This window comes from Nilaparvata lugens, chromosome 1 (genome assembly GCF_014356525.2).
Source record: "Nilaparvata lugens isolate BPH chromosome 1, ASM1435652v1, whole genome shotgun sequence".
In the NCBI taxonomy this organism is placed as follows: Eukaryota; Metazoa; Arthropoda; class Insecta; order Hemiptera; family Delphacidae; genus Nilaparvata; species Nilaparvata lugens.
In genome coordinates, this window is record NC_052504.1 from 1352841 (window position 1) to 1379023 (window position 26183).

Genomic DNA, 26183 nt, shown 5'->3' on the forward strand with positions numbered 1-26183 from the left:
TGAACTCTGGAGCAAATGCTCACGAAATCAGTGCTTTCTTGAACGTAGCTGATTTTGGTTTATTAATGTAATATTCATCTTCGTTTGAAATAATCAATTAAATATTTTATTAAGCAAGAAATTATATTTTTCAATAATTTCATAATTAAGATGAAATATTGTGTGAATTAATTATCAATTCTACATTGATAAAAGCCGATTTGGCAACAGAGCAAAGCGAGAGATAGATAGCGCTAACCGCTTTGTTGAATGATAGACAAGGATGCAATTCCACTGCTAGAGTGAGGTCCACGTTATAATGGCAGTGTTTGATTACAATGGTATTACTATCCTTGACTATCATTCAACAAAGCTGATAGCGTTATCTCTCTCTCGCTTTGCTCTGTTGCCAGATCGGCTTTTAACAATGTAGAATTAATAATTAATTAACAAAATATTTCATCTTAATTATGAAAATTCATTATGAAATTATTGAAAATATAATTTCTTACTTAAAATATAATTGATTATTTTAAACGAGAATGAACAGTTAATTGACCGAGCGGAGTGAGGTCTAAGATTCAAGTCGACGGTTTGGCATTTCATTTAAACATGTTTAAATGTTTGAATGTTTGGATGTTTATATGTTGCGCATTTACGGCGAAACGCGGGGATAGATTTTCATGAAATTTGACAGGTATGTTCCTTTTTTACTTTCCTTGCCCTATTACCATAGGTAAGGAAAGTATTGCTTTCCGAAAAAATTAAGGTACCCAATTTCTAAATTTCTATACGTTTCAAGGTGTGTGTGTGTGTGTGTGTGTGTGTTGTGTGTGTGTGTGTGTGTGTGTGTGTGTGGTGTGTGTGTGTGTGTGTGTGTGTTGTGTGTGTGTGTGTGTGTGTGTGTGGTGTGTGTGTGTGTTGTGTGTGTGTGTGTACGATATCTCATCTCCCAATTGACGGAATGACTTGAAATTTGGAACTTAAGGTCCTTTTTCACTATATCCGACACGAACAATTTCGATCTGATGCAATTCAAAATGGCGGCTAAAATGGCGAAAATGATGTCAAAAACAGGGTTTTTTGCAATTTTCTCGAAAACGGCTCCAACGATTTTGATCAAATTCATACCTAAAATAGTCATCGATAAGCTCTATCAACTGCCACAAGTCCCATATTTGTAAAAATTTCAGGAGCTTCGCCCCATCAATGCAGATAGATTCCCAATTATCAGGCTTTAGATACAATTGAAACGAAAAAAATCAAGTGGAGTAGATTGAGCATGAAAATCTCTACAATTAATGTTCAGTAACATTTTCACCTAAAATTGAAAATAAGCTTTAAATTCGAGAAAATGTGATTATTCAATTGTAAATTATTGTTGATTCTATTAAATCATTCACTATGAAGAGATAGCAGACCTCATGTGTGTCTCCAGCGTTATTGCCCTGTCACCAGCTGGCTCAAATCTTTGAATAGTAGACTCGAGATTCGCGGGAACACTAGCGTCAGGTGATCAATTTTCATAACGGCAAGGAAAGTTGTGTGAGTGCGCCACACCAGATTTTTAATTGCGCGTCGATCAGACTATAGGTGTGTGGAGAAGTCAGTCTATTGCTGTATTTCCATAAGGTCTGTAGTTTCAATCAGGTACTTGTGGATGAGAATACTGCGTGAGGTCTACTGTTCACAGAACTACTAGAAATAAATGAATAAACCTGTATCAGCTACTGTCTATAGAAGGCATTGACAAGACAGAGGATCGGCAACGTTGTTCTTCTATCTTTCTCCACTGCCATTATAACGTGGACGTCACTATAGAACTATCTTCTTTGTCTAATGATAGATTAGGATAACAAGGATAACAAACAAATAATGTTTATCAGTTTCTGACACTACAACGTGGATCTCACAATTAATAGCTTATAATATTTTATCATTAAACTCAACCACCGTGAAGTTATGTCCCATAGTAGAAACATTGTTCTTGAGATTCTAATTCTTCCAAATCTGTACCCTAAATTTTATTGTTTCTATCAATTAAACTATTTCATCCATAATTGAAATTGAAAGTGTCAGGTGGTCTGACCATCTTATCTTTGAATTTAACCACTTCAGTCACAAATCTTTCAAGAGATATCCGTATCCTAAATTCCATTTCTTGAATGAATGAATGAATTTTGCCAGAAACAAAATACAAAAAAGCTTTACAAAAAATTAATATAAGTATATGCTACTGCACTTAAACCAAGATACATACATTTATTTAATTAGATATAATAACGAAATTATATCCTTTACATTACAAACAATAGTTTTAAAATGAAGATTCAATTTATGATCACACGCATAAGTACAGTAGGTGAGGAAGATTCCTTGTGCGCCAGTGTGAGTCGTAAATCAGCTTAATCACGGATGTAATATAATAAACTTGAATTTAGCGTATGAAGTGTTCGAAAATATAATTTATAATATGAAGTTGATTATTGTATAAAAGTCAACGATTGGAAATAGTTCAAGTTTAGCCATGCCTCTATGGCTCTTTTTCTGTGTTTATTATTTCAGAAATTATTAAGTAGAAATTCACTTTCTAGTATATTTATGAATTTACTGCTAACGTAGTAGAGTTGCCTTCTAAGAAAAGCTGAGTTGGTGTTATATATTTCATATTTTCTTAGAGTCTTCATTCAAAGACTCTGTTTCTTCTATAATTGGATAAAATTTCAAACTACATGATGCCTTCTAGTCATTCTGTCTATGTTGGGTTGCCTAAGGCTAACAAAAGAAAAAAAATCTGGCGTGGCGCACTCACACAACTTTCCTTGGCGTTATGAAAATTTATCACCTGACGTTAGTGTTCAAGCGCATCTCAAGTCTACTATTCAAAGATCCAATCCAGCTGGTGACAGGACAATAACGCTGGAGACACACGAAGTCTGCTATCTCTTCACAGTGAATGATTCAATAGAATAAACAGTTTGCAATTGAAATAATAACATTTTCTCAAATTTCGAGCTTATTTTAAATTTTAGGTGAAAATGTTACTGAACATTAATTGTAAAGATTTTCATGCTCAATCTTTTCCACTTGGAATTGTTTGTTTAAATTGTATCTTAAGCCTGATAATTAAGAATCTTATATCAAACTTTGCATAGATGGGGCGGAGCTACTGGAATTTTTACATAATATGAGACTTGTGGCAGTTGATAGAGCTTATCAATGACTATTTTAGGTATAAATCTTGTCAAAATCGTTGGAGCCGTTTTCGAGAAAATCGCGAAAACCTCTGTTTTTTACAACATTTTCGCCATTTTATCCACCATCTTGAATTGCTTTAGATCGAAATTGTTCGTATCGGATCCTTATATTGTAAGGACCTTAAGTTCCAAATTTCAAGATATTCCGTTAATTGGGAGATGAGATAGCGTGTACACTGACGCACATACACTCATACACACACACACACACACACACACACACACACACACACACACACACACACACACACACACACACACACACACAGAGACCAATACCCAAAAACCACTTTTTTAGACTCAGGGGACCTTGAAACGAATAGAAATTTAGAAATTGGGGACCTTAATTTTTTTCGGAAAGCAATACTTTCCTTACCTATGGTAATAGGGCAAGGAAAGTAAAAGGAACCCAACATTCACGAACAGTGAAAGAACACACTTAGTCAAGCGATTGAAAAAATACTTCAAAATAGTCTAATAAAAAATTGCTTAATCGTAAAACCCGCGAATAAATAATCGAAACATATATAACCTCCACTACTTTCAACATGACAGTAAACAGAACGCCGCCATTTCTCTCTTAACGACAGATTACAGATGTTGACTGACCAAATATGGCCGGTTAACATTGTAACGACTCATTAGCTTTAACGTCGTATGGTGAAATCCAATTTTATCAGTCAAGGGCTAACTATAGTTTACGCTTCCTCTAACGACGAGTTTAGTTCCTGGTGAAAACCGGCCTAAGAAAAACCTTAGTAATGTCATACATGACATCAGAACCTATTCAATTTTTGAAATATTATTTTGTGAATTGGAAATCTGGTCGCGGATTTAATTTTTAAATATAATTGATAAAGCGAGAAGATCTCCAATGTACAAAGATGAAACGTGAGTTTTATCACGTTTCGTGAAGGCAATATTAAGGGTGGCTTTCACCACACCACCGTGTGGTGAAATCAAATTTTGTCAGTCAAGGGCTAACTAAAGTTTACGCTTCCTCTAACGACGCGTTTAGTTGCTGGTGAAACCGGGCCTAAATCTGTATCTCAAATTGCATTAATTCTGCGCAAAGGCCCTATTTCACCCGCATTTGAATCAGAAAAAGTCGGGTTAGCTCACCATCTTATCATTGAACTCGGCGACAGAGGTGGTGTCGCCATAGTCGCAGCAACTGGTCTCCGCCGATGGCCACACAGTCGCCGCCTCCACAGTGCAACCGCCCCCGGCCATACAGCCACACTGTGTCCCGCCTCCGCCACTAGCACACGCCTCCGTCGCCAGCAAGCGCGACGACTCCCGCTGTTTGCGCGGACTCTCGCACACTGCAAAACAAATCACACGTTTTTATAAGTGATGAAATTTGAGTGAATCGAGCACTTAATCACTACATAATCAAGCTATGTTCCTTGGTGAAGTGCCATAATATGAAGAATAAGAAAGCAAAGCAAGGCTATTGCTAAAACACAAACGTTTTCATTGGAATTGAAATGGACACTTTACTATAGTGAGGCCCACGTTATAATTGCAGTATTTGATTAACATAGGTGTTGCTATCCTTGTCTATCATTCGACAAAGCAGATAGCGCTATTCTTTTCTAGCTCCGCAAGATCATAAGTTATAAATATCAAATTCAATTCAATTCAATTTATTAATGTCAACAAAAATTAATATACAATTCATACTTACAAACATAAATACAAATTCTTTATAAAATAATGAATATTTACATAAAATATCATATTCTAAATAATATTGTTGCATCCCTCTTTAAGCAAAGCTTGTGATGAGGGATGGTGTATCTCTAGAATGTTGGATAGCGTAAGATACTAATATACATCGTAATATTAATAACATAATTAGATTTTATAATTTTACATTACAATATCAAGAAAAAAGAAAATTCCATTCTCTTATGCTATTTCATACAAATGTTGCTCTTGTAATCAGTATAGGCCTAATTGAGATTCAACTATATGTTCTACATCAAAGATAAAGATCACCAATATTTAAAAATAAAACAACAAATTCTCTTCTGCTCTGTTATACTAAGTAAGATATGTATTTTAAGAATAGAATTGAGATTTACAAACAGATTTGAGAAATAAATCAAAATTAGTCTTCATTTTGTCTCACTAATAAGTAGTGTCGAAGATACTGTCTAAAAGTTTTGAAAGTGAAAGAATAATAACAAATTGCATTACTTCTCCGCAAAGACCGTATTTCACCCACAATTGAATCAGAAAAAGTCAGGTTAGCTCACCATCTTATCATTGAACTCGGCGACAGAAGTGGTGTCGCCATAGTCGCAGCAACTGGTCTCCGCCGATGGCCACACAGTCGCCGCCTCCACAGTGCAACCGCCCCCGGTCATACAGCCACACTGTGTCCCGCCTCCGCCACTAGCACACGCCCCCGTCGCCAGCAAGCGCGACGACTCCCGCTGTTTGCGCGGACTCTCGCACACTGCAAAACAAATCACACGTTTTTATAAGTGATGAAATTTGAGTGAATCGAGCACTTAATCACTACATAATCAAGCTATGTTCCTTGGTGAAGTGCCATAATATGAAGAATAAGAAAGCAAAGCAAGGCTATTGCTAAAACACAAACGTTTTCATTGGAATTGAAATGGACACTTTACTATAGTGAGGCCCACGTTATAATTGCAGTATTTGATTAACATAGGTGTTGCTATCCTTGTCTATCATTCGACAAAGCAGATAGCGCTATTCTTTTCTAGCTCCGCAAGATCATAAGTTATAAATATCAAATTCAATTCAATTCAATTTATTAATGTCAACAAAAATTAATATACAATTCATACTTACAAACATAAATACAAATTCTTTATAAAATAATGAATATTTACATAAAATATCATATTCTAAATAATATTGTTGCATCCCTCTTTAAGCAAAGCTTGTGATGAGGGATGGTGTATCTCTAGAATGTTGGATAGCGTAAGATACTAATATACATCGTAATATTAATAACATAATTAGATTTTATAATTTTACATTACAATATCAAGAAAAAAGAAAATTCCATTCTCTTATGCTATTTCATACAAATGTTGCTCTTGTAATCAGTATAGGCCTAATTGAGATTCAACTATATGTTCTACATCAAAGATAAAGATCACCAATATTTAAAAATAAAACAACAAATTCTCTTCTGCTCTGTTATACTAAGTAAGATATGTATTTTAAGAATAGAATTGAGATTTACAAACAGATTTGAGAAATAAATCAAAATTAGTCTTCATTTTGTCTCACTAATAAGTAGTGTCGAAGATACTGTCTAAAAGTTTTGAAAGTGAAAGAATAATAACAAATTGGTATACATTGGGATGCTCCAGAAACTTCAAGCAACAGACGGTTTAAAAGTCTAGGACCATAATACGCTGCATGAGCACTGGCAGCCGCTGTTCTACAAGGTGGTTCTAGCAAAAATCTCTCAGATTGTCTACGAGTAACATAGCCGCCATGAGGGGCTATAGGGAATCTAATAATTCAGAAGTCTAGTCTTGAATGTATTAAAATAAAGATGGTTGGTTGATATGAAGAGTATTATTTATTCAATATCTAACAGATCGTTTTTCAACAATGTAGAAATATAATTACTCACAATTATTAAAATGTATTATTAATTTAATCACTGAAATATATATTTTCTTGAAAAATGAAAGATAATCGATTATTTAAAATAAGAATGAACGGTTAATATCACTTCAACATTAAATTTTCAAGTGTAATAATTCATCGTTTCATCTTTCTGAATAACCCAGATACCAAATTTTCGGTATAATATTTGGTCTGTACATTTTTATGATCATTATCCACTTCATAACCAGAGCTCACCTAACACATTCCTTTGGTATGAGTTCGGCATGATTGATAAACATTTTATTAAAATCATTAAGGGCCGTTTGCACAGTATAGATTGCTAAACTCGATTAAGTTAATACAGTTTAAGTTAATCTGAAAGTTTAAACTTGAATCGGTTTTCTCAGTGCATTTACTAATCCAGTTTAAGTTAAACTAGTTTAGCGTTAAGTTGGTAATAGAATGTCATCGTTTATAATATCAGGAAGGCTGATTTTTACGGGAAATTTGTTATTTGTTTACAAAACATCAGAAAATTGAGGTTATGTAGCTACTATTTCCTCGTTCACAATCCACAGAGCTGTAAGCTGTACGGTAATAAAAGTGAAAAGCGATCAAGAGATTCTTCAAAACAATGATGAAATGCTTTATTACTATTAGAAACAAACTTATATTTAGTTGGCACAAAAAAAATATACTAGAAAGTAAGATAAAAACCTTATTTGTTATGAAAATCTACTACGGTCTTCCTCGTTTATTAGAAATCTCTCAAAAGCAAAATATCTCAGTTATGTGTTATTAAAAACATGTTTTCTAATCAAAGACCACTGATAAAAATTGTATTATTTTCTATCAAGTGGTTTATTTGATCAAATACTAAATTGGCACTTGCTTTACTCAAGCAAAACCGTTAAAAAAATTCTCAATCATACCAGAAATTTGAATGATTCGCGTTTTTTGCCCAATTTTTCTCGGTTCCAAAATTTCTTCGCAGTCATCTTTATCATTCGCATTAAAAACTTCTATCAATAATTCCTCCATTACAATTATTTTTACATTCAAATAATGATTCACTATAACCAAATAACAAAATTATTATCGTCTACAGAAGCATTATAAACAACCGTCGAAAAATGATTTACTATTAGCTGTTTTTCCATCAAATCTTACAGATGTCTAGTTAATCCAAATTATTTGGTTTAAACCTCCTGTTTTGGAGGTTTAAACTTTCCCAGAGTTTAAACTCAATACAGAGTACTTATACTGCGCAAACGGAATTTTAGTTTAAACCAAAAAAAAATCCAGATTTGGTTTAAGCTTTAGCTTAAACTTACACTTTGCAAACGGCCCTTAGTATATTATTGGCTAGAATAGAATTAGATAGCAATTGCTAGCTTTTATTCAATCGAACCATTGTGTTCACTCTAACTAATGTGCTGTCTTCACTCTTGTTGTCACATAGTCCACCTCCAGCTAAACACAGCACGAAGGAGAGCTCACCTGACGTATTCCTGTGACGTGAATGCGTTCTCTATCAAGTATAATTTGAAGGTTCTGGGAAAACTGTAAATTGTTCCAAGCGGTAAATTGTGACTAGCAGTAAAATGTTCCGCGTCCCAATGGAAGCATTTTAACAGTAAATGATTTTTGAATGAAAAAGACTAAGAAATTGTCAAAAAAACACAGATTTATTGATACTTAGAAAGACCGGTTTCGGTTATTACACCATTGTCAATCTCTGACAAACTAAAAACCTAAATGATTTAAGAACGTAAATGATTTGAAATCCAGTTACCGGTAAATTATTCCTGTATTCATAATGTATTTGTGATGTGATGTTTATGACTTGTGTTAATATTGTATTATATACGATGCATAACATGAAATAAAATTGAATTGAGTATTCCTGCCTCGCACTCTGACCGTAGTGCCACAGATTGTACCACAATTGAAGAGCTTTCATTGGTCAATAGAATGAACCGTTTGCATACGCTGATAGCTTGTTGGTCTACCATAGCTAATCCACAGAGCCCATAATCAACAAAATGATGTTTGATAACCATTTCTTAAATGATTTCTTCTTTATAAAATATTTGAGCGTAATTAAGTGGAAGAAGTGCACACGTCTCTAAAGGGTAAGTTATAAAGCAGCGTTTGTTCATTTAAGCAGCTAGAAAACGACACACTTTGGTGGAAATCAAATTCATAATTTCGCGCCGCCAAAAGCTTCAACCAAAGATTTTGAAGTGGCGTTCCATGGAACAATTTACCACTGGAACTGGAACAATTTACCGCTTTTCGTGTTCTCAGAACCTCCACAATGTGTGAATCAAAATTAATATTGTGTTCACTCTCACTAATGTGCTGTCTTTACTCATGACGTCACATCGTCCACCTCCAGCTAAACACAGCACAAATGAGAGCTGACTGACCTGACGCATTCCTCTGACGTGAGTGGGGCCTGCGCTGCGTGTTGAGTTTGCCATCAGCGGCCAGCGTCAGCACACGACAGATCTCGTCACCCTCGTCAGTCACCAGCACGAACACCCCCTCCCCTCGCCCGCACCGCGAGCCCCCCTCGAAGCAGAAACGGTTCTCCACCACGCCGTACTTCCTGCAATCAACAAACATACAACAACTCATTCATAAATAAATCAAGAAAAAAACGATTTTAAATCGTCACAAGTAATTATTTATTGGAACAAATAAATCAAATGATTAATTACTTAATTATTATCAATTATTGGAACAAATAAATCAAATTATTAATTATTTAATTAATTATTACCAATTTTTTATTAGAACAAAATAAGTCAATTTACGGCTAAAACATCAACACACATAACAACAAGAAAAAATAACTAAAAATAAACACTCATAAATAAAAATATAACCTGAGTACCTTTTGTAAAATTTTTTCATCACATGTTTCGGCTTTATAATGCCATTGAACATAAACATGTTGTGATAAAATAATTTTAAAAAGGGTACTCAGGTTTATATTTTTTTTATTTATATTCAAAAGTAGCCCTAAAGAAAAAATACAACAACTCATTAATATGTCCAATATACATAAATAATCAATTTACGGGTGACATTAATTCATTTCATCCCGTATTCCAGGTCATCCTGATCAGCTGTTAGACCAACGTTTCCGTTCTTTGAGTTTATTACCTAAATTTATAGAGATATTTCGAATAATATCATCATAATTACCATTTAAAAGCAAAAACCTAGCCTACCATTTTACCTTTGAAACAAACATAAGTAAACAGAACCATAGAGAAACAATAGCGTAAGTAGATATCCCATGGTTTAGAGCGTTTATGTTGCAGCTTTTACTGTTATCTCAAGCCGATTACTGTCGATTTTTACTGTTTTGTTGGGGTGAGAGTGTATGAACGGCACAGCATGAGAGACTACCAGCGTCACACAGCTTCACGGGAAAGAACTACGTGGACTATCGGCTTGAGATAACAGTAAAAGTTGCGACATAAAGGTCCTATACCATGGGATATCTACTTACGCTATTGTTTCTCTATGTCAGAACCTTCAAGGTTATGTTCAGCTAAGCTTATATAGTGAGGTCCACGTTATAATGGCAGTATTCGATTGACAAAGGTGTTGTTATCCTTGTCTATAATTCGACAAAGCAGATATCGGTATCCTTTTCTAGCTCCACAACGTTGCCAGCTCGTGTTTTAACAATGTAGAAATATAATTAATTAACAAAGTATTTTATCTCAATTATCATAAAAATGTATCATTTAATCATTGAAAAAATTGCTTTACGCTTAAAATATAATTGGATATTTCAAACTGAATAAATAATTATTTCAAATTGAATGATTAATTGTACATGAAATATACCGGTATCAGCTGTCCCCTATAGAAGGCAGTTGCAAGGTACAGAATCGGCATTTGCCTATTTCTCCACTGCCATTATAACGAGGACCTCACTATAGAAGACTTAACCTTAGTTTCAAAGATATATCAATTTTTCGATATTTATGAAAAACGTTAATAACTAGAAAACGATCAGTCAAAACCGAATTCTACGTATATCGTTGGAGAAAGGAAGAAATTTCCAATAATACTTGGATAATTTGTTCCTCACATGTTTCGGCTTTATAATGCCATTGAACATAAACATGTTGTGATAAAATAATTTAAAAAGGGTACTCAGGTTTATATTTTTTTTATTTATATTCAAAAGTAGCCCTAAAGAAAAAATACAACAACTCATTAATATGTCCAATATACATAAATAATCAATTTACGGGTGACATTAATTCATTTCATCCCGTATTCCAGGTCATCCTGATCAGCTGTTAGACCAACGTTTTCGTTCTGAGTTTATCACCTACCATTTTTTAAAGATATTTCGAATAATATCATCATAATTACCATTTAAAAGCAAAAACCTAACCTACCATTTTACCTTTGAAACATAAGTAAACAGAACCATAGAGAAACAATAGCGTAAGTAGATATCCCATGGTATAGGGCGTTTATGTTGCAACTTTTACTGTTATCTCAAGCCGATTACCGTCGATTTTCACTGTTTTGTTGGGGTGAGAGTGTATGAACGGCACAGTATGAGAGACTACCAGCGTCACACAGCTTCACGGGAAAGAACTACGTGGACTATCGGCTTGAGATAACAGTAAAAGTTGCGACATAAACGTCCTATACCATGGGATATCTACTTACGCTATTGTTTCTCTATGATAGAACCTTCAAGGTTATGTTTAGATAACCTTATATAGTGAGGTCCACGTTATAATGGCAGTATTCGATTGACAAAGGTGTTGTTATCCTTGTCTATTATTCGACAAAGCAGATATCGGTATTCTTTTCTAGCTCCACAAGTAGCCAGCTCGTGTTTTAACAATGTAGAAATATAATTAATTAACAAAGTATTTTATCTCAATTATCATAAAAATGTATCATTTAATCATTGAAAAAATTGCTTTACGCTTAAAATATAATTGGATATTTCAAACTGAATAAATAATTATTTCAAATTGAATGATTAATTGTACATGAAATATACCGGTATCAGCTGTCCCCTATAGAAGGCAGTTGCAAGGTACAGAATCGGCATTTGCCTATTTCTCCACTGCCATTATAACGAGGGCCTCACTATAGAAGACTTGATCATCACAATCACTTATGTTCATCTAACCTTATATAGAGGTCCAGTATAATTGAAAAAGGTGTTGTTGTCCTTGTCTATTATTCGACAAAGCAGACAGTGCTATCCTTTTCTGGTTCTAAGATCTAGATCGTTTTTCAACAATTTAGAAATACAATTAACAAAATATTTAACATCAATCATGAAAATGTATTATTCAATCATTGGAAAATACAGGTTGACAGAGAATAACGGGAATTTTTGAAAATGCCATAAAACATTAGTGGGAAGGGCAAAAATGATTTTATTAAAAGTTATGTAAAGACTTGCCATTTGAGAATTATTAATAGCATCTATCACTTTTTGACAATTACTTCTTTAAGATGGCTTTTTTCTGAACGAATACACTCTTGAAATCTACGTTGAGATTCCTGAACGATTGCTGCAACATTTCAGCTGGGATATTGTTAATTTCATTTTCAATTGTCTGTTATGATTCAACCACAGTTATTGGTCAAGTTGTGAAAACTTTTGATTTGAGATAGCTCCACAAAATGATAATTGCAGGGACCAGGAAACGCAACCTAGTCGTGAGATTACACGGTTACTAAACAATACTCACTCGCACAGTTGCCACTGAATGCCGTGCAGAGTGGATTTCGCTCACAATTTCATCAATAATTTTGAATTAAAAATAAAAACAGAATTCAAAATGAAATCCCAGATGAGATGTTGTAAACAGCGATCAATGAGGAATCGTCAACACAGATTTCAAGAGTGTATTCGTTCAGGAGGAAGCCATCTTGAAGAAGTAAATGTCAAAAAGTGATAGATGTTATTAATAATTCTCAAATGGCAAGTCTTGAACTTTACATTAGTTTGAATAAAATCATTTTTGCCCTTCCCACTAATGTTTTATGGCGTTTTTAAAAGTTCCCGTTATTCTGTGTCACCCTGTATATTTTATTGGCGAGTGAAATATAATTGACTACTTTTAATAAGAACGAAAACAACTCTACAACTAATACAAATGAAAACAACTACTAACTCCGCCTAATAGAGAATTTTTTTCAAAACAAAGTTACTGGACGCGTACTGTGGTATCTATGGTCTTTCTTTGGCTGTTACACGTTTCGTAGAACATGCTGTACATTGTTTGCGGGGTACCTGAGCTGTGATATCTGCCAGCACCCGATGAGCCTTGGCGGCACCCCCTGTGCCAGACAGAAGCGGTGCTCTTGCACGTGTAGCCGCGCCGGCCCCGTCGCGATCTTGGTGCGGGCGGGCGCCGACGAAATCTGGATCAGGAACTGCTGGTCTGCACAAGACAACAGTTCACCACTTCAATTACGCAAACATCGATAAACTACTTGATACACAACACCATAATTTGGTGTTGAATTGTACTAAAAACCATGACTTGAATATTTAGTGTTTAGAATGAATTCAACAAACCATGAAATCCTCTTATGCTATATTTTCTCTATGTTATCACCATAAATAATTAATGAAACAGTAGCACCACAAAATGATACAGTACCTTCAAATATGATAAAGTATCATCTCAACTTGATACACAACACAATAGTTTGATACAAAACTTCCAAACTGAATGAATAATTCTACAAACTATGAGATATCTTCTTATGCTATCTTTTCTCTATATCACCACACATGATACAGTATCATCTCAACTTGATACACAACACCATAGTTTGATACAAAACTTTTCCAAACTGAATGAATTTTACAGATGGAAATAAATTGTGAGTTGCATTTGTTCAAATGCTAATTAATAAATTTCCAACTAGCTGTTTACCCTGTTGTCAATATTTGTAGTAGCAGAAGTCTTCGGGGTGATTTACAGCATTTAATTGGGATTTTCTTCAATTAATTCTATGAACTATGTCATATCTTCTTATGCTATCTTTTCTCTATGGTATCACCATAAATGATACAGTAACACCACAAAATGATGCAGTATCATAACATATTGTACAGTATTAACACATATAAATAAAAATATATTTAAATTAATATACATTATGTGTAACGCTAGTTCGCCTCCATGGTGCACATTGGGTAACGCTAAATGGACTAGCAAATGAACGCGGTAAGACAAACTTATGTTCTCCTGACCGGAAACTACACAACATCTTGAAGAATTTGGAAATATACAGTGTATATCTAGACATTTGAGATTCATGAGCTTTATATTTGGTTTGTATCTGCCATACGCTAAATAAATAAAAATATAAATCTAAGTACCCTTTTACATTATTTCGTCACAGCATGTTTCGGCTACTGATGCCATTTTCAAGTGATTTAAAAATGTCATTAGTATCCGAAACATGTCGTGACGAATTAATTTAAAAGGGTACTCAGATTTATATTTTCATTTATATTTAAAAGTAGCCCTAAAGAAAAAAGCCAGTATTAACACAATATGATACAGTATCAACTCAACTTGATACACAACACCAAAATTTGATACAAAACTTCCAAACTACTTTTACAAACAATGACATATCTTTTTATGCTATCTTTCCTCTATGTTATCACCATGAATAATTAATGATACAGTAACACCAAAAAAATGATACAGTATCATCACGTTATGATAAAGTATCATCTGAACTTGATGCACACCATAATTTGATACAAAAATTTTCAAACTGAATGAATAATTCTACAAACTATGAGATAATATCTTCTTATGCTATCTTTTCTCTATATCACCATAAATGATACAGTATCATCTCAACTTGATACAAACACCATTATTTTATACAAAACTTCCAAACTGAATGAATAATTCTACAAACTATGAGATATCTTCTTATGCTATCTTTTCTCTATATCACCATAAATGATACAGTATCATCTCAACTTGATACACAACATCATAGTTTGATACAAAACTTCCAAACTAAATGAATAATTCTACAAACTATGAGATATCTTCTTATGCTATCTTTTCTCTATATCACCACACATGATACAGTATCATCTCAACTTGATACACAACACCTAAATTTGATACAAAACTTTCCAAACTGAATGAATTTTACAAACAGATGGAATTAAATTGGAAGTTGCATTTGTTCAAATGCTAATTAATGAATTTCCATCTAGCTGTTTAACCTGTTGTCAATATTTGTAGTAGCAGAAGTCTTCGGGGTGATTTACAGCATTTAATTGGGATTTTCTTCAATTAATTATACAAACCATGACATATCTTCTTATGCTATCTTTTCTCTATGGTATCACCATAAATGATACAGTAACACCACAATATGATACAGTATCATAACATATTGTACAGTATTGACACATATAAATAAAAACATATTTAAATTAATATATATTATGTGTAACGCTAGTTCGCCTCCATGGTGCACATTGGATAACGCTAAATGGACTAGCCAATGATGGCGGTCTGACAAACTTATGTTCTCCTGACCGAAAACTACACAACATCTTGAAGAATTTGGAAATATACAGTGTATATCTAGACATTTGAGATTCATGAGCTTTATATTTGGTTTGTATCTGCCATACGCTAAATAAATAAAAATATAAATCTAAGTACCCTTTTACATTATTTCGTCACAGCATGTTTCGGCTACTGATGCCATTTTCAAGTGATTTAAAATGTCATTAGTATCCGAAACATGTCGTGACGAATTAATTTAAAAGGGTACTCAGATTTATATTTTCATTTATATTTAAAAGTAGCCCTAAAGAAAAAAGCCAGTATTAACACAATATGATACAGTATCAACTCAACTTGATACACAACACCAAAATTTGATACAAAACTTCCAAACTACTTTTACAAACAATGACATATCTTTTTATGCTATCTTTCCTCTATGTTATCACCATGAATAATTAATGATACAGTAACACCAAAAAAATGATACAGTATCATCACGTTATGATAAAGTATCATCTGAACTTGATGCACACCATAATTTGATACAAAGCTTTCAAACTTTGAATTCTAGAGACTAAGGCATATCTTCTTATGCTATATGTGTCTATGGTAGCCTAAATAGCCTAAAGTCAATAATGATTATCCGCAATATAGGTTTATTTTTTATGTTGATTTGCATTGATGATGTATTCTTTGTTCATTTGTGCTTGTATCTAGGCTAGTTTCAAACAGCTATTTCAATTCCATCATCACTGGCATATTGTCAATTATGGCAGCTAACTTGCACCAAATAAGAGTATAACGATTAGTGAGCAAAATAAGAGTATAACGATTAGTTTTTCGTGGTAGGAGAGTGGACAAAATTTATTGAATTTCATTCATAAACACTCAGTTATGGTAAAACACTATTCCCGTAAAGCACTGAAAGTTTTGATGAATTTCCCCTGATACACCTTCCGACCTCGGAAAACGGTTCTCCGAACGTTGGTGCAAATCACAAGTGGAGCGGCCATAATTAACATGTCAGTGATGATGGAACAAAAACAGCAGTTTGAAACTAGCCTAGATATAAGCACAAATAAGCAAAGAATGCATCATTAACGCAAATTAACCGTGCAATGAACATGAACAGAAATACACCTAATTGTAGATAATAATTGACTCACCCTCGTAATTTCTGTGGGAATATTGAAATTAATAAACTAATAAGCAACTAATGTATTAGTTTAAATGCTAATTAATGAATTTCCATCTAGCTGTTTAACCTGTTGTCAATATTTGTAGTAGCAGAAGTCTTCGGGGTGATTTACAGCATTTAATTGGGATTTTCTTCAATTAATTATACAAACCATGACATATCTTCTTATGCTATCTTTTCTCTATGGTATCACCATAAATGATACAGTAACACCACAATATGATACAGTATCATAACATATTGTACAGTATTGACACATATAATAAAACATATTTAAATTAATATATATTATGTGTAACGCTAGTTCGCCTCCATGGTGCACATTGGATAACGCTAAATGGACTAGCCAATGATGGCGGTCTGACAAACTTATGTTCTCCTGACCGAAAACTACACAACATCTTGAAGAATTTGGAAATATACAGTGTATATCTAGACATTTGAGATTCATGAGCTATATATTTGTTGTTTCTGCCATACACAACAATAAATAAATAAATAAAAATATAAATCTAAGTACCCTTTTAAATTATTTTGTCACAACATGTTTCGGATACTAATGACATTTTCAAGTGAATGAGAAAGACTAAGAAATTGTCAAAAAAAACACTGATTTATTGATAATTAGAAAGACCGGTTTCGGTTATTACACCATTGTCAATCTCTGATAAACTAAAACTAAATACAAGAGCAGCAGAATCTATACTAGTAGGCGAGTACTGCTAATGGTCAAGGGCATGAACGCCTGCCAGTACTCGCCTACTAGTATAAATTCTGCTGCTCTTGTATTTAGTTTTAGTTTATCAGAGATTGACAATGGTGTAATAACCGAAACCGGTCTTTCTAATTATCAATAAATCAGTGGTTTTTTGAGAATTTCTTAGTCTTTTTCATTCAATATGAATAATTACCACAATATCAACTTCTCAACTACACAAAAAGATTTTCAAGTGATTTAAAAATGGCATTAGTAGCCGAAACATGTCGTGACGAATTAATTTAAAAGGGTACTCAGATTTATATTTTTATTTATATAAAAGTAGCCCTAAAGAAAAAAGCCAGTATTAACACAATATGATACAGTATCATCTCAACTTGATACAAACGCCATAATCTGATACAAAAACTCCAAACTGAATGAATTCTACAAACAATGACAAATCCTCTTATGCTACCTTTTCTCTATGTTATCACCATAAATAAATAATGATACAGTAACATCACAAAATGATACAGTATCATCACGTTATGATAAAGTATCATCTGAACTTGATGCACACCATAATTTGATACAAAACTTCCAAACTATGAATGGATTCTACAAACAAAGACAAATCCTCTAATACTATTTTTTCTCTATGTTATCACCATAAATAATTAATGATACAGTATCATCTCAACTTGATACACAACATCATAGTTTGATACAAAACTTCCAAACTAAATGAATAATTCTACAAACTATGAGATATCTTCTTATGCTATAATTTCTCTATATCACCACACATGATACAGTATCATCTCAACTTGATACACAACACCTAAATTTGATACAAAACTTTCCAAACTGAATGAATTTTACAAACAGATGGAATTAAATTGGAAGTTGCATTTGTTCAAATGCTAATTAATGAATTTCCATCTAGCTGTTTAACCTGTTGTCAATATTTGTAGTAGCAGAAGTCTTCGGGGTGATTTACAGCATTTAATTGGGATTTTCTTCAATTAATTATACAAACCATGACATATCTTCTTATGCTATCTTTTCTCTATGGTATCACCATAAATGATACAGTAACACCACAATATGATACAGTATCATAACATATTGTACAGTATTGACACATATAATAAAACATATTTAAATTAATATATATTATGTGTAACGCTAGTTCGCCTCCATGGTGCACATTGGATAACGCTAAATGGACTAGCCAATGATGGCGGTCTGACAAACTTATGTTCTCCTGACCGAAAACTACACAACATCTTGAAGAATTTGGAAATATACAGTGTATATCTAGACATTTGAGATTCATGAGCTATATATTTGTTGTTTCTGCCATACACAACAATAAATAAATAAATAAAAATATAAATCTAAGTACCCTTTTAAATTATTTTGTCACAACATGTTTCGGATACTAATGACATTTTCAAGTGAATGAGAAAGACTAAGAAATTGTCAAAAAAAACACTGATTTATTGATAATTAGAAAGACCGGTTTCGGTTATTACACCATTGTCAATCTCTGATAAACTAAAACTAAATACAAGAGCAGCAGAATCTATACTAGTAGGCGAGTACTGCTAATGGTCAAGGGCATGAACGCCTGCCAGTACTCGCCTACTAGTATAAATTCTGCTGCTCTTGTATTTAGTTTTAGTTTATCAGAGATTGACAATGGTGTAATAACCGAAACCGGTCTTTCTAATTATCAATAAATCAGTGGTTTTTTGAGAATTTCTTAGTCTTTTTCATTCAATATGAATAATTACCACAATATCAACTTCTCAACTACACAAAAAGATTTTCAAGTGATTTAAAAATGGCATTAGTAGCCGAAACATGTCGTGACGAATTAATTTAAAAGGGTACTCAGATTTATATTTTTATTTATATAAAAGTAGCCCTAAAGAAAAAAGCCAGTATTAACACAATATGATACAGTATCATCTCAACTTGATACAAACGCCATAATCTGATACAAAAACTCCAAACTGAATGAATTCTACAAACAATGACAAATCCTCTTATGCTACCTTTTCTCTATGTTATCACCATAAATAAATAATGATACAGTAACATCACAAAATGATACAGTATCATCACGTTATGATAAAGTATCATCTGAACTTGATGCACACCATAATTTGATACAAAACTTCCAAACTATGAATGGATTCTACAAACAAAGACAAATCCTCTAATACTATTTTTTCTCTATGTTATCACCATAAATAATTAATGATACAGTATCATCACGTTATGATAAAGTATCATCTGAACTTGATAGACAACACCAAAATTTGATACAAAACTTCCAAACTATGAATGGATTCTACAAACCATTACATATTCTCTTAAGCTATCTTTTCTCTATGGAATCACCATAAATGATACAGTTTCATCACATATGATACAGTATTAACACAATATTATACAGTATCATCTGAACTTGATACACAACACCATAATTTGATACAAAATTTCCAAACTAAAATGTGTGAGACATAGGCCTACATTGCCGGCCAGATACCCGAGTTGACTAAGGCGTTGCACCCTTCAGACTGCTAGTGCTACCTGGTCACGGGTTCGAATCCCATCGAATAGGCATGGACGTTTCATCATCTCATAACTCACCCTTGCACTTCAAATTACCCACGCACAAGCTAAAAGCTCATGTGGACATCATCCACAATTACATCGATGCATTGAGAGACCTCGCAACTGCATAAAAAAGTATAATTTCAAACAACTGAAGAGAAATAATTGACTTTGTGTATGATCTCACCTTCGCCCAGATTGTTGGCTATTTTGACCTGCCATTGTATCAAACGTTCCCGGGTATCGAAGGCTAGTACCACAGTCACGTCTTGGCAGATTATCGCTATCGTATTGGACTCCTTATCTAATGTAAATCCTGGAAACAACAAAAGGTATGCATTGATTACAAGAGTTAACTAATAGACTACAATATCAAAATCATAAATATTGCTATTCCATTATAAATAGCTAAATACTAAATGAGAAATACTAAAAACTTACTGATTACTAATTCGCACACAATAAAAAAGAAACAAACAAAATCTACTCTATAGTGAGGTCCACGTTATAATGGCAGTGGAGAAAGATAGCAGAACAACAACGTTGCCGATCCTCTGTCTTGTCAATGCTTTCTATAGACGGTGGCTAATACAGGTTAATTGATGTAATATTAAATGTTCATTCTCGTTTAAAATAATTAATAATTATATTTTATTAAGCAAGATATTATATGCCATCTTGACGTGTGCAGCATACTAAGACAATTTCTAAGCTGTTCTGCTGCACTAGATAACCATACAAAAACTAATTTGAGCTTGAAAATGGCTTAAATAAGCTGAAACCTTTATTTACTTTATATAAATAAAGAGTGCTTTATGTTTTTAGCCTAATGTGTTTTCAATAAATCAGTCGAAATTGTAAATTATATTTTTCAATAATTTCTTAATGAATTTTCATAATTGAGATGAAATATTTTGTTAATTCTACATTGTTAAAAGACGATCTGTCAACAGAACAAAGCGAGAAAGAGATGGCGCCATCCGCTTTGTTGAATGATAAACAAGGATAGCAATACCATTGGTAATCAAACACTGCCATTATAACGTGGACCTCACTATAGAAGTCCCTGGTTCAAAACCAGATTGACGAAAAATTTTTAGCCTGGTCTCTCCCGTGTTGTCAGATGGGCACTTTCAACAGTCGCTACCCAGTTCAAGTATATTAGTAGTGAGGCTAATTGCCGGCTTAAAATTATGTATCCAGATAAGGACCTTCCGATGTAGAAAACTGATCATTAGCGACCTGAAAGCTCTGATCCCGCATCTACGTATTGGCCCAACGAAGGCCAACGTTGGCCACCACCAATGTGCGGATGGGTGGTTTGTCAGCGTTGGACTCTGCTCAGATTTTCTCTGAGCGGAGGCCAGCCCAGCGTAGGCCATTGAATCCACACTATAGTAAGATCCACGTTATAATGGCAAGGTTTGATTGGCAATGGTATTGCTATCCTTGTTTATCATTCAACAAAGCGGATAGTGCTATCTTGCTTTGTTCTGTTGCCAGATCATCTTTTAACAATGTACAATTAACAAAATATTTCATCTTATTAATTATGAAAATTCATTATGAAATTATTGAAAAAAAATTGCCATTAAGATATTTATATGTCTTTAGAGTTTTAAGAATATTTTTCATTAGAGGAGAAAATGTTCAAAGTAATGCTAGAGTTTACTCTAGTCGTTTGAGATTTCAAAATAAGGCCATTCTGTTGAAGGCTAATGTTGAAGCTTTTCGTAGGTTTTTTACTTTTTGTGCTTTAAAGTTTTATAATTATCTACCTTTCCATGTGTCCTCTAGTTTAAATTTAAGAATTTTTCTCAAGGAATTGAAATCTTGGTTGTTTTCACTAGAAGATGTTGAGTTTCTGTTTAGATATAGTATAGTTACTTTTATATTGTATTTTTGATATTATCATATTGCAGTGAATGATACATTTATGAAGGGACAGTTTATCTCTTAGTACTCTTCGTAACATATTTTTTTCTCTGTATTATAAACATTTATCAAGTTTTTATATAATTTTAGCTAGGCTCTAAGCTACTCTTTCTTTATTTTCAGTGTGATGGTGCCTCAACACGTTTTTTTCAAATGTGGTTACCTAACCACTTTATATTATTGTTTTGTGTATTATTTATTATTGTAAATTGTAAAGTGTGTCAATAAATGAACTTGAACTTGAACTTGAATATAGTTTCTCGCTTAATAAAAAATAATTATTATTTTAAACTAGAATGAACATTCTGATAATAGGCTATTACATCAATAAACCTGTATCAGCTACTGTCTATAGAAGACATTGACAAGATAGAGGATCGTCATCGTTGTTCTGCTATCTTTCTCCACTGCCATTATAACAAGGATCTCACTATAGTCTGTCCAGACTGCCATGAGCGCTGTAAAATTAAGCGGACCCTCGCTCCCCCACGCGCAGGCACACACGCCCGGCCTACCTGCGCCATTGATATACTATGTATACTACGTAGTATACAGGTAGACAGACCGTCCCTTTAATCACAAACACAAAAGGAGACTGCGCTTGTGTGTGTGAGTAGTGGGAGGGTCGGCCTAATCCTTCAGAGCTCATGCCTATTTGGACATAGTATGGTCAACCAGTGCATGTTGTGTCCTGTTTTGTCGTCTGCTCTGCTGGTTTTTCCGTGTACTGTGTGATCGAGATTATGTGATTTTCAAGTTTATTTTCTGTGAATTGTTATTATGTTAGGTACTTTTTTATTGTGTACCTTCAAGTTAATATTTTCAACATTCAACTCTATTTTCAAATTGCCATTTTGAATGCGGCGCTTCGTGAAGCGAGCGCTTGCCAATGTTGGCTACCGCTGGTCTTGATTGGACTCGCAGTGTGGATGGCAAGACCAACGCAGCCAAGCTTACCAGGCTGGGCCAAGTGAGGACTAGTCATAACGTAAGATTTGAGCTACCCAGATCACACGTCATTATTATTATTAGGACCGTCCTAAAAGAGAATTCTACAAACAAAATGCCATACGAATATTTTTCATGATGAAATAATAGGTTATGTAGGCTATTCAAAAGTGTTGTTTACCTGATTCTACGGCTAAAAAATGTTGAAGTGACAACGAGGCTTTGGTTTGACCCTGTTTGTATCTATCCTTGCTATCTCTGTACAGCTGGAGGTGAAGGCAATCTGGAAAATACAAAGAAAACGCCCATTGATAACTAGGCTAACAAAAATCCTGGAATACTGATTGTAAAAACAATGCGACACAATTGATATGTTTTGATTAACCACAAATATGTTAAAGTGTAGCCTAATGGTGTAGCGGCTTTATTCTATGTTGAGCTAAGAATATTTCTCATTTTTCCAATTACAAAATTAGTTACCGTACCAAAAATCTCGATTATTAGGTAATTGAAATAAGATTGAAATTGTATTAAACTGGTCAGAACTAATTTTAAATAAAAACCAATAACTAATAAATAAGTTATAAACAGAACCAAACTAATAGTAATAAACCTAGCTTCTTTTAATAGGGAGACAAACTTTTTGTAAAGTAGGTAGGTACTGCACTATCTCATTTAAAAAAATTCCTTCAACAAAAATTTCCAAGCTGAATAGTTTTATAATAAATTCATTAATGGAAGAATTTAATATAGTAATTAGTTATTACAAATAGAACCTAATTTTCAGGCCTCAAGCTGTTATGCGTTGTTTTCCTGGACGAAATACCATAGTAGGCCTAATGGCCCATTAGCTTTTCACACTACAAACAAAACTATGTTTAAGACAGCAATAATCGATTTAAAAGTTTCATAATTTGTTCAAAGTTGAATAACTATAGTTTTATATACTACCTGAAGTTTCAAATTATAAAATTTCTAGTTAAAACTACTAAAATTCAACAACGTTTCAGTTTTCAAACCGCCAAACTATGAAACTAAACTAATTGGTATTCGGTAAGTGAGGTTAGGTTCGTCTTCGTCGTTTACTACCGGAAGACTCAATTTCGTCGCCTGACAGTGGTGACACCAATGCCTGCTTGAAGAAAGAGGCCGGTATACACTGTCGAATAATGAGGCCTGAGTGAAGCATCGCTTGTTATCAGTTTGCACACGTTCCTAACACAATTTCCTGGTGTCGCGTCATCTACCGGGTCGTAATTGCTGGCTAATTTGTCTCTTCTACGACGATGATGCTCCTAAAAGCGGCTGATAACACGTGGTTCACCCAGACACCATTAAACGATCTATTCATCTACTCACTCACACACCTAACTCACACACACCCTCTCTCTCTTGCGCCTATCGATAACTGATTTCGGTGTCTCGTTAGCTTCTGTCTTTCACAATCTGTCAGCAATGCTCATCCTATAACACCAATGCCTCACATTTAATCAATGATGACAGTATATAAACTCTCCACCGATGACAAATAAACCCCACCCCTTCCGAAGAAAGCCAGCCGCTCAACCCCCAAGAGTAAACAACCCTTCAGCTATATAAACTATGGTTTCGCCACAGTGTTGTACTTGGCAGTGGAATTGAGGGCTATAGTTTACTCTCTTGTTAGGTTTGCACTAAGTTGTTCTGGACGAAATGACATGGCTTGAATACAGATGTTATGTTGATACACATAATAAATAGTTTGCAAGAAAACTTAATAAATGTACTGTTACTTTGCAGTGGTGCTCAATTTATTTATTGGAGATCCTTTATTAAATTGAACACTGGTATTTAAATAAGACAGAGAATCGGCAATGCTGTTCTACTATCTTACTCTTTCTCCACTACCATTATAACGTGGACCTCACTATAATGATGTAACATGAAAAATGGGTATATATTGGCTTTTCAATAAATGAGATAACTTTTACTCAATCTTTTTTGGTTATTTTATCAATAATTATTTAGGGCCGGTTTCCGAGCTCGAGATTTAGCCTTATACCAGTTATAGAATAGACACGGCCCATTGTATATTCATACTGAAAGTAGATGAAGCCAACATCTACTGCCATATTGCCAAATCGTGACGTCAGCATCAGATAGAAAACTTTTCTGTAGAGTTTGTTTACATTGTTTTCCACAGCAGATTGTGACAGCCAAATCGTGACGTCAGCATCAGATAGAAAACTTTTCTGTAGAGTTTGTTTACATTGTTTTCCACAGCAGATTGTGACAGCCAAATCATGACGTCAGCATCAGATAGAAAACTTTTCTGTAGAGTTTGTTTACATTGTTTTCCACAGCAGATTGTGTCTATTTCAGCGGTAGCGCAGCGGGAGTTTACCATTTTAATTAATAATAATTTACATCCTTCTGAAATAGACACAATCTAAAAGTTTTCTATCCGATGATGACGTCACGATTTAGCGATATGGCAGTAGATGTTAGCTTCAGAGGCTAGACTTCTCAGCGTGCCTATTCTATAACTGGACTAGACTTAAAACAGCTGGAGTCAAAAAATTGCCTTTCCGAAACGGGGCGTAGTCGCCGTCCACATTTAGATTTTAATTTCGAAAATGTAGAAAATTGAACACAAAATCAAATAAAGAGAAAATAGTGTAAAGTTTCAGCTATTTTGAATTATTTAGGAATGTGTCATTTCGTCAAGGAAAACGTTTCCAATAATAGAAGTGAGAAAATAAAGATTATCATAAAAACTATCAGTACGCCCCGGCCCGTTTTGGAAAGTCAATTTTCTGACTCCAGCTGTTTAAAGTCTAGAACTTAGCTAAATCCCGATTTCGGAAACCGGCCCTTAGAAAACCAACAATGAATATTCAATAATCATAGCAACCATTATTTTTATTGTTGATAAAATGTTTGATTCATTATAATCATTATCTGATAATTTTATTTATTTGTAAAATGTTATTCATCAATAATAATTTTGGAAAGCACTGGAGATTTACGAAAACATGTATATTTGTGATGAGTTGACAGGAAGAGGAAGTTAAGTCAGTCGAAGCAGGAAGCTCCTTGACAACTTGACACTGACCCCAAGTTCGCCATTGAAATCGGAGCCCTTCCTTTGAAGATAGCAAATAAGTCGCGCATTGCAGAAGGGTGAAATAATAATCTTCACTTTGAAAGACGATTTGTAAGGAGTTTGCAGGGAACACGGAAATGAAGATTGGAGGGGGAATAAGAGAATGGGAGTTGGATGGGAATACGGAACTAGGAGTTCGAGGGGAATTCGGAAATATGGTTGGAGGGTGAATGCGGATATCATAGATTGGAGGGGAAAACGGGAGAGG

At 33.9% G+C, this 26183-nt stretch overlaps 1 protein-coding gene across 3 annotated transcripts in view; it reads right to left on the bottom strand.

Annotated features, from left to right (window-relative positions):
• Positions 1 to 26183, bottom strand: part of LOC111058118 — a 158591-nt gene that overhangs the window by 65587 nt on the left and 66821 nt on the right. For 2 of the 3 annotated variants that reach the window (XM_039427373.1, XM_039427370.1), the window contains exons 2-6: positions 23012 to 23113; positions 20135 to 20263; positions 13150 to 13300; positions 9278 to 9459; positions 4359 to 4561 (exon numbers count right to left, since the gene is read on the bottom strand). In XM_039427373.1, the coding sequence (XP_039283307.1) occupies positions 4359 to 4561; positions 9278 to 9459; positions 13150 to 13300; positions 20135 to 20263; positions 23012 to 23113 (767 nt within the window). Of the gene's footprint in view, positions 1 to 4358; positions 4562 to 5500; positions 5704 to 9277; positions 9460 to 13149; positions 13301 to 20134; positions 20264 to 23011; positions 23114 to 26183 lie in introns of all 3 variants that reach the window. The other variant, XM_039427377.1, reaches the window with a different exon arrangement.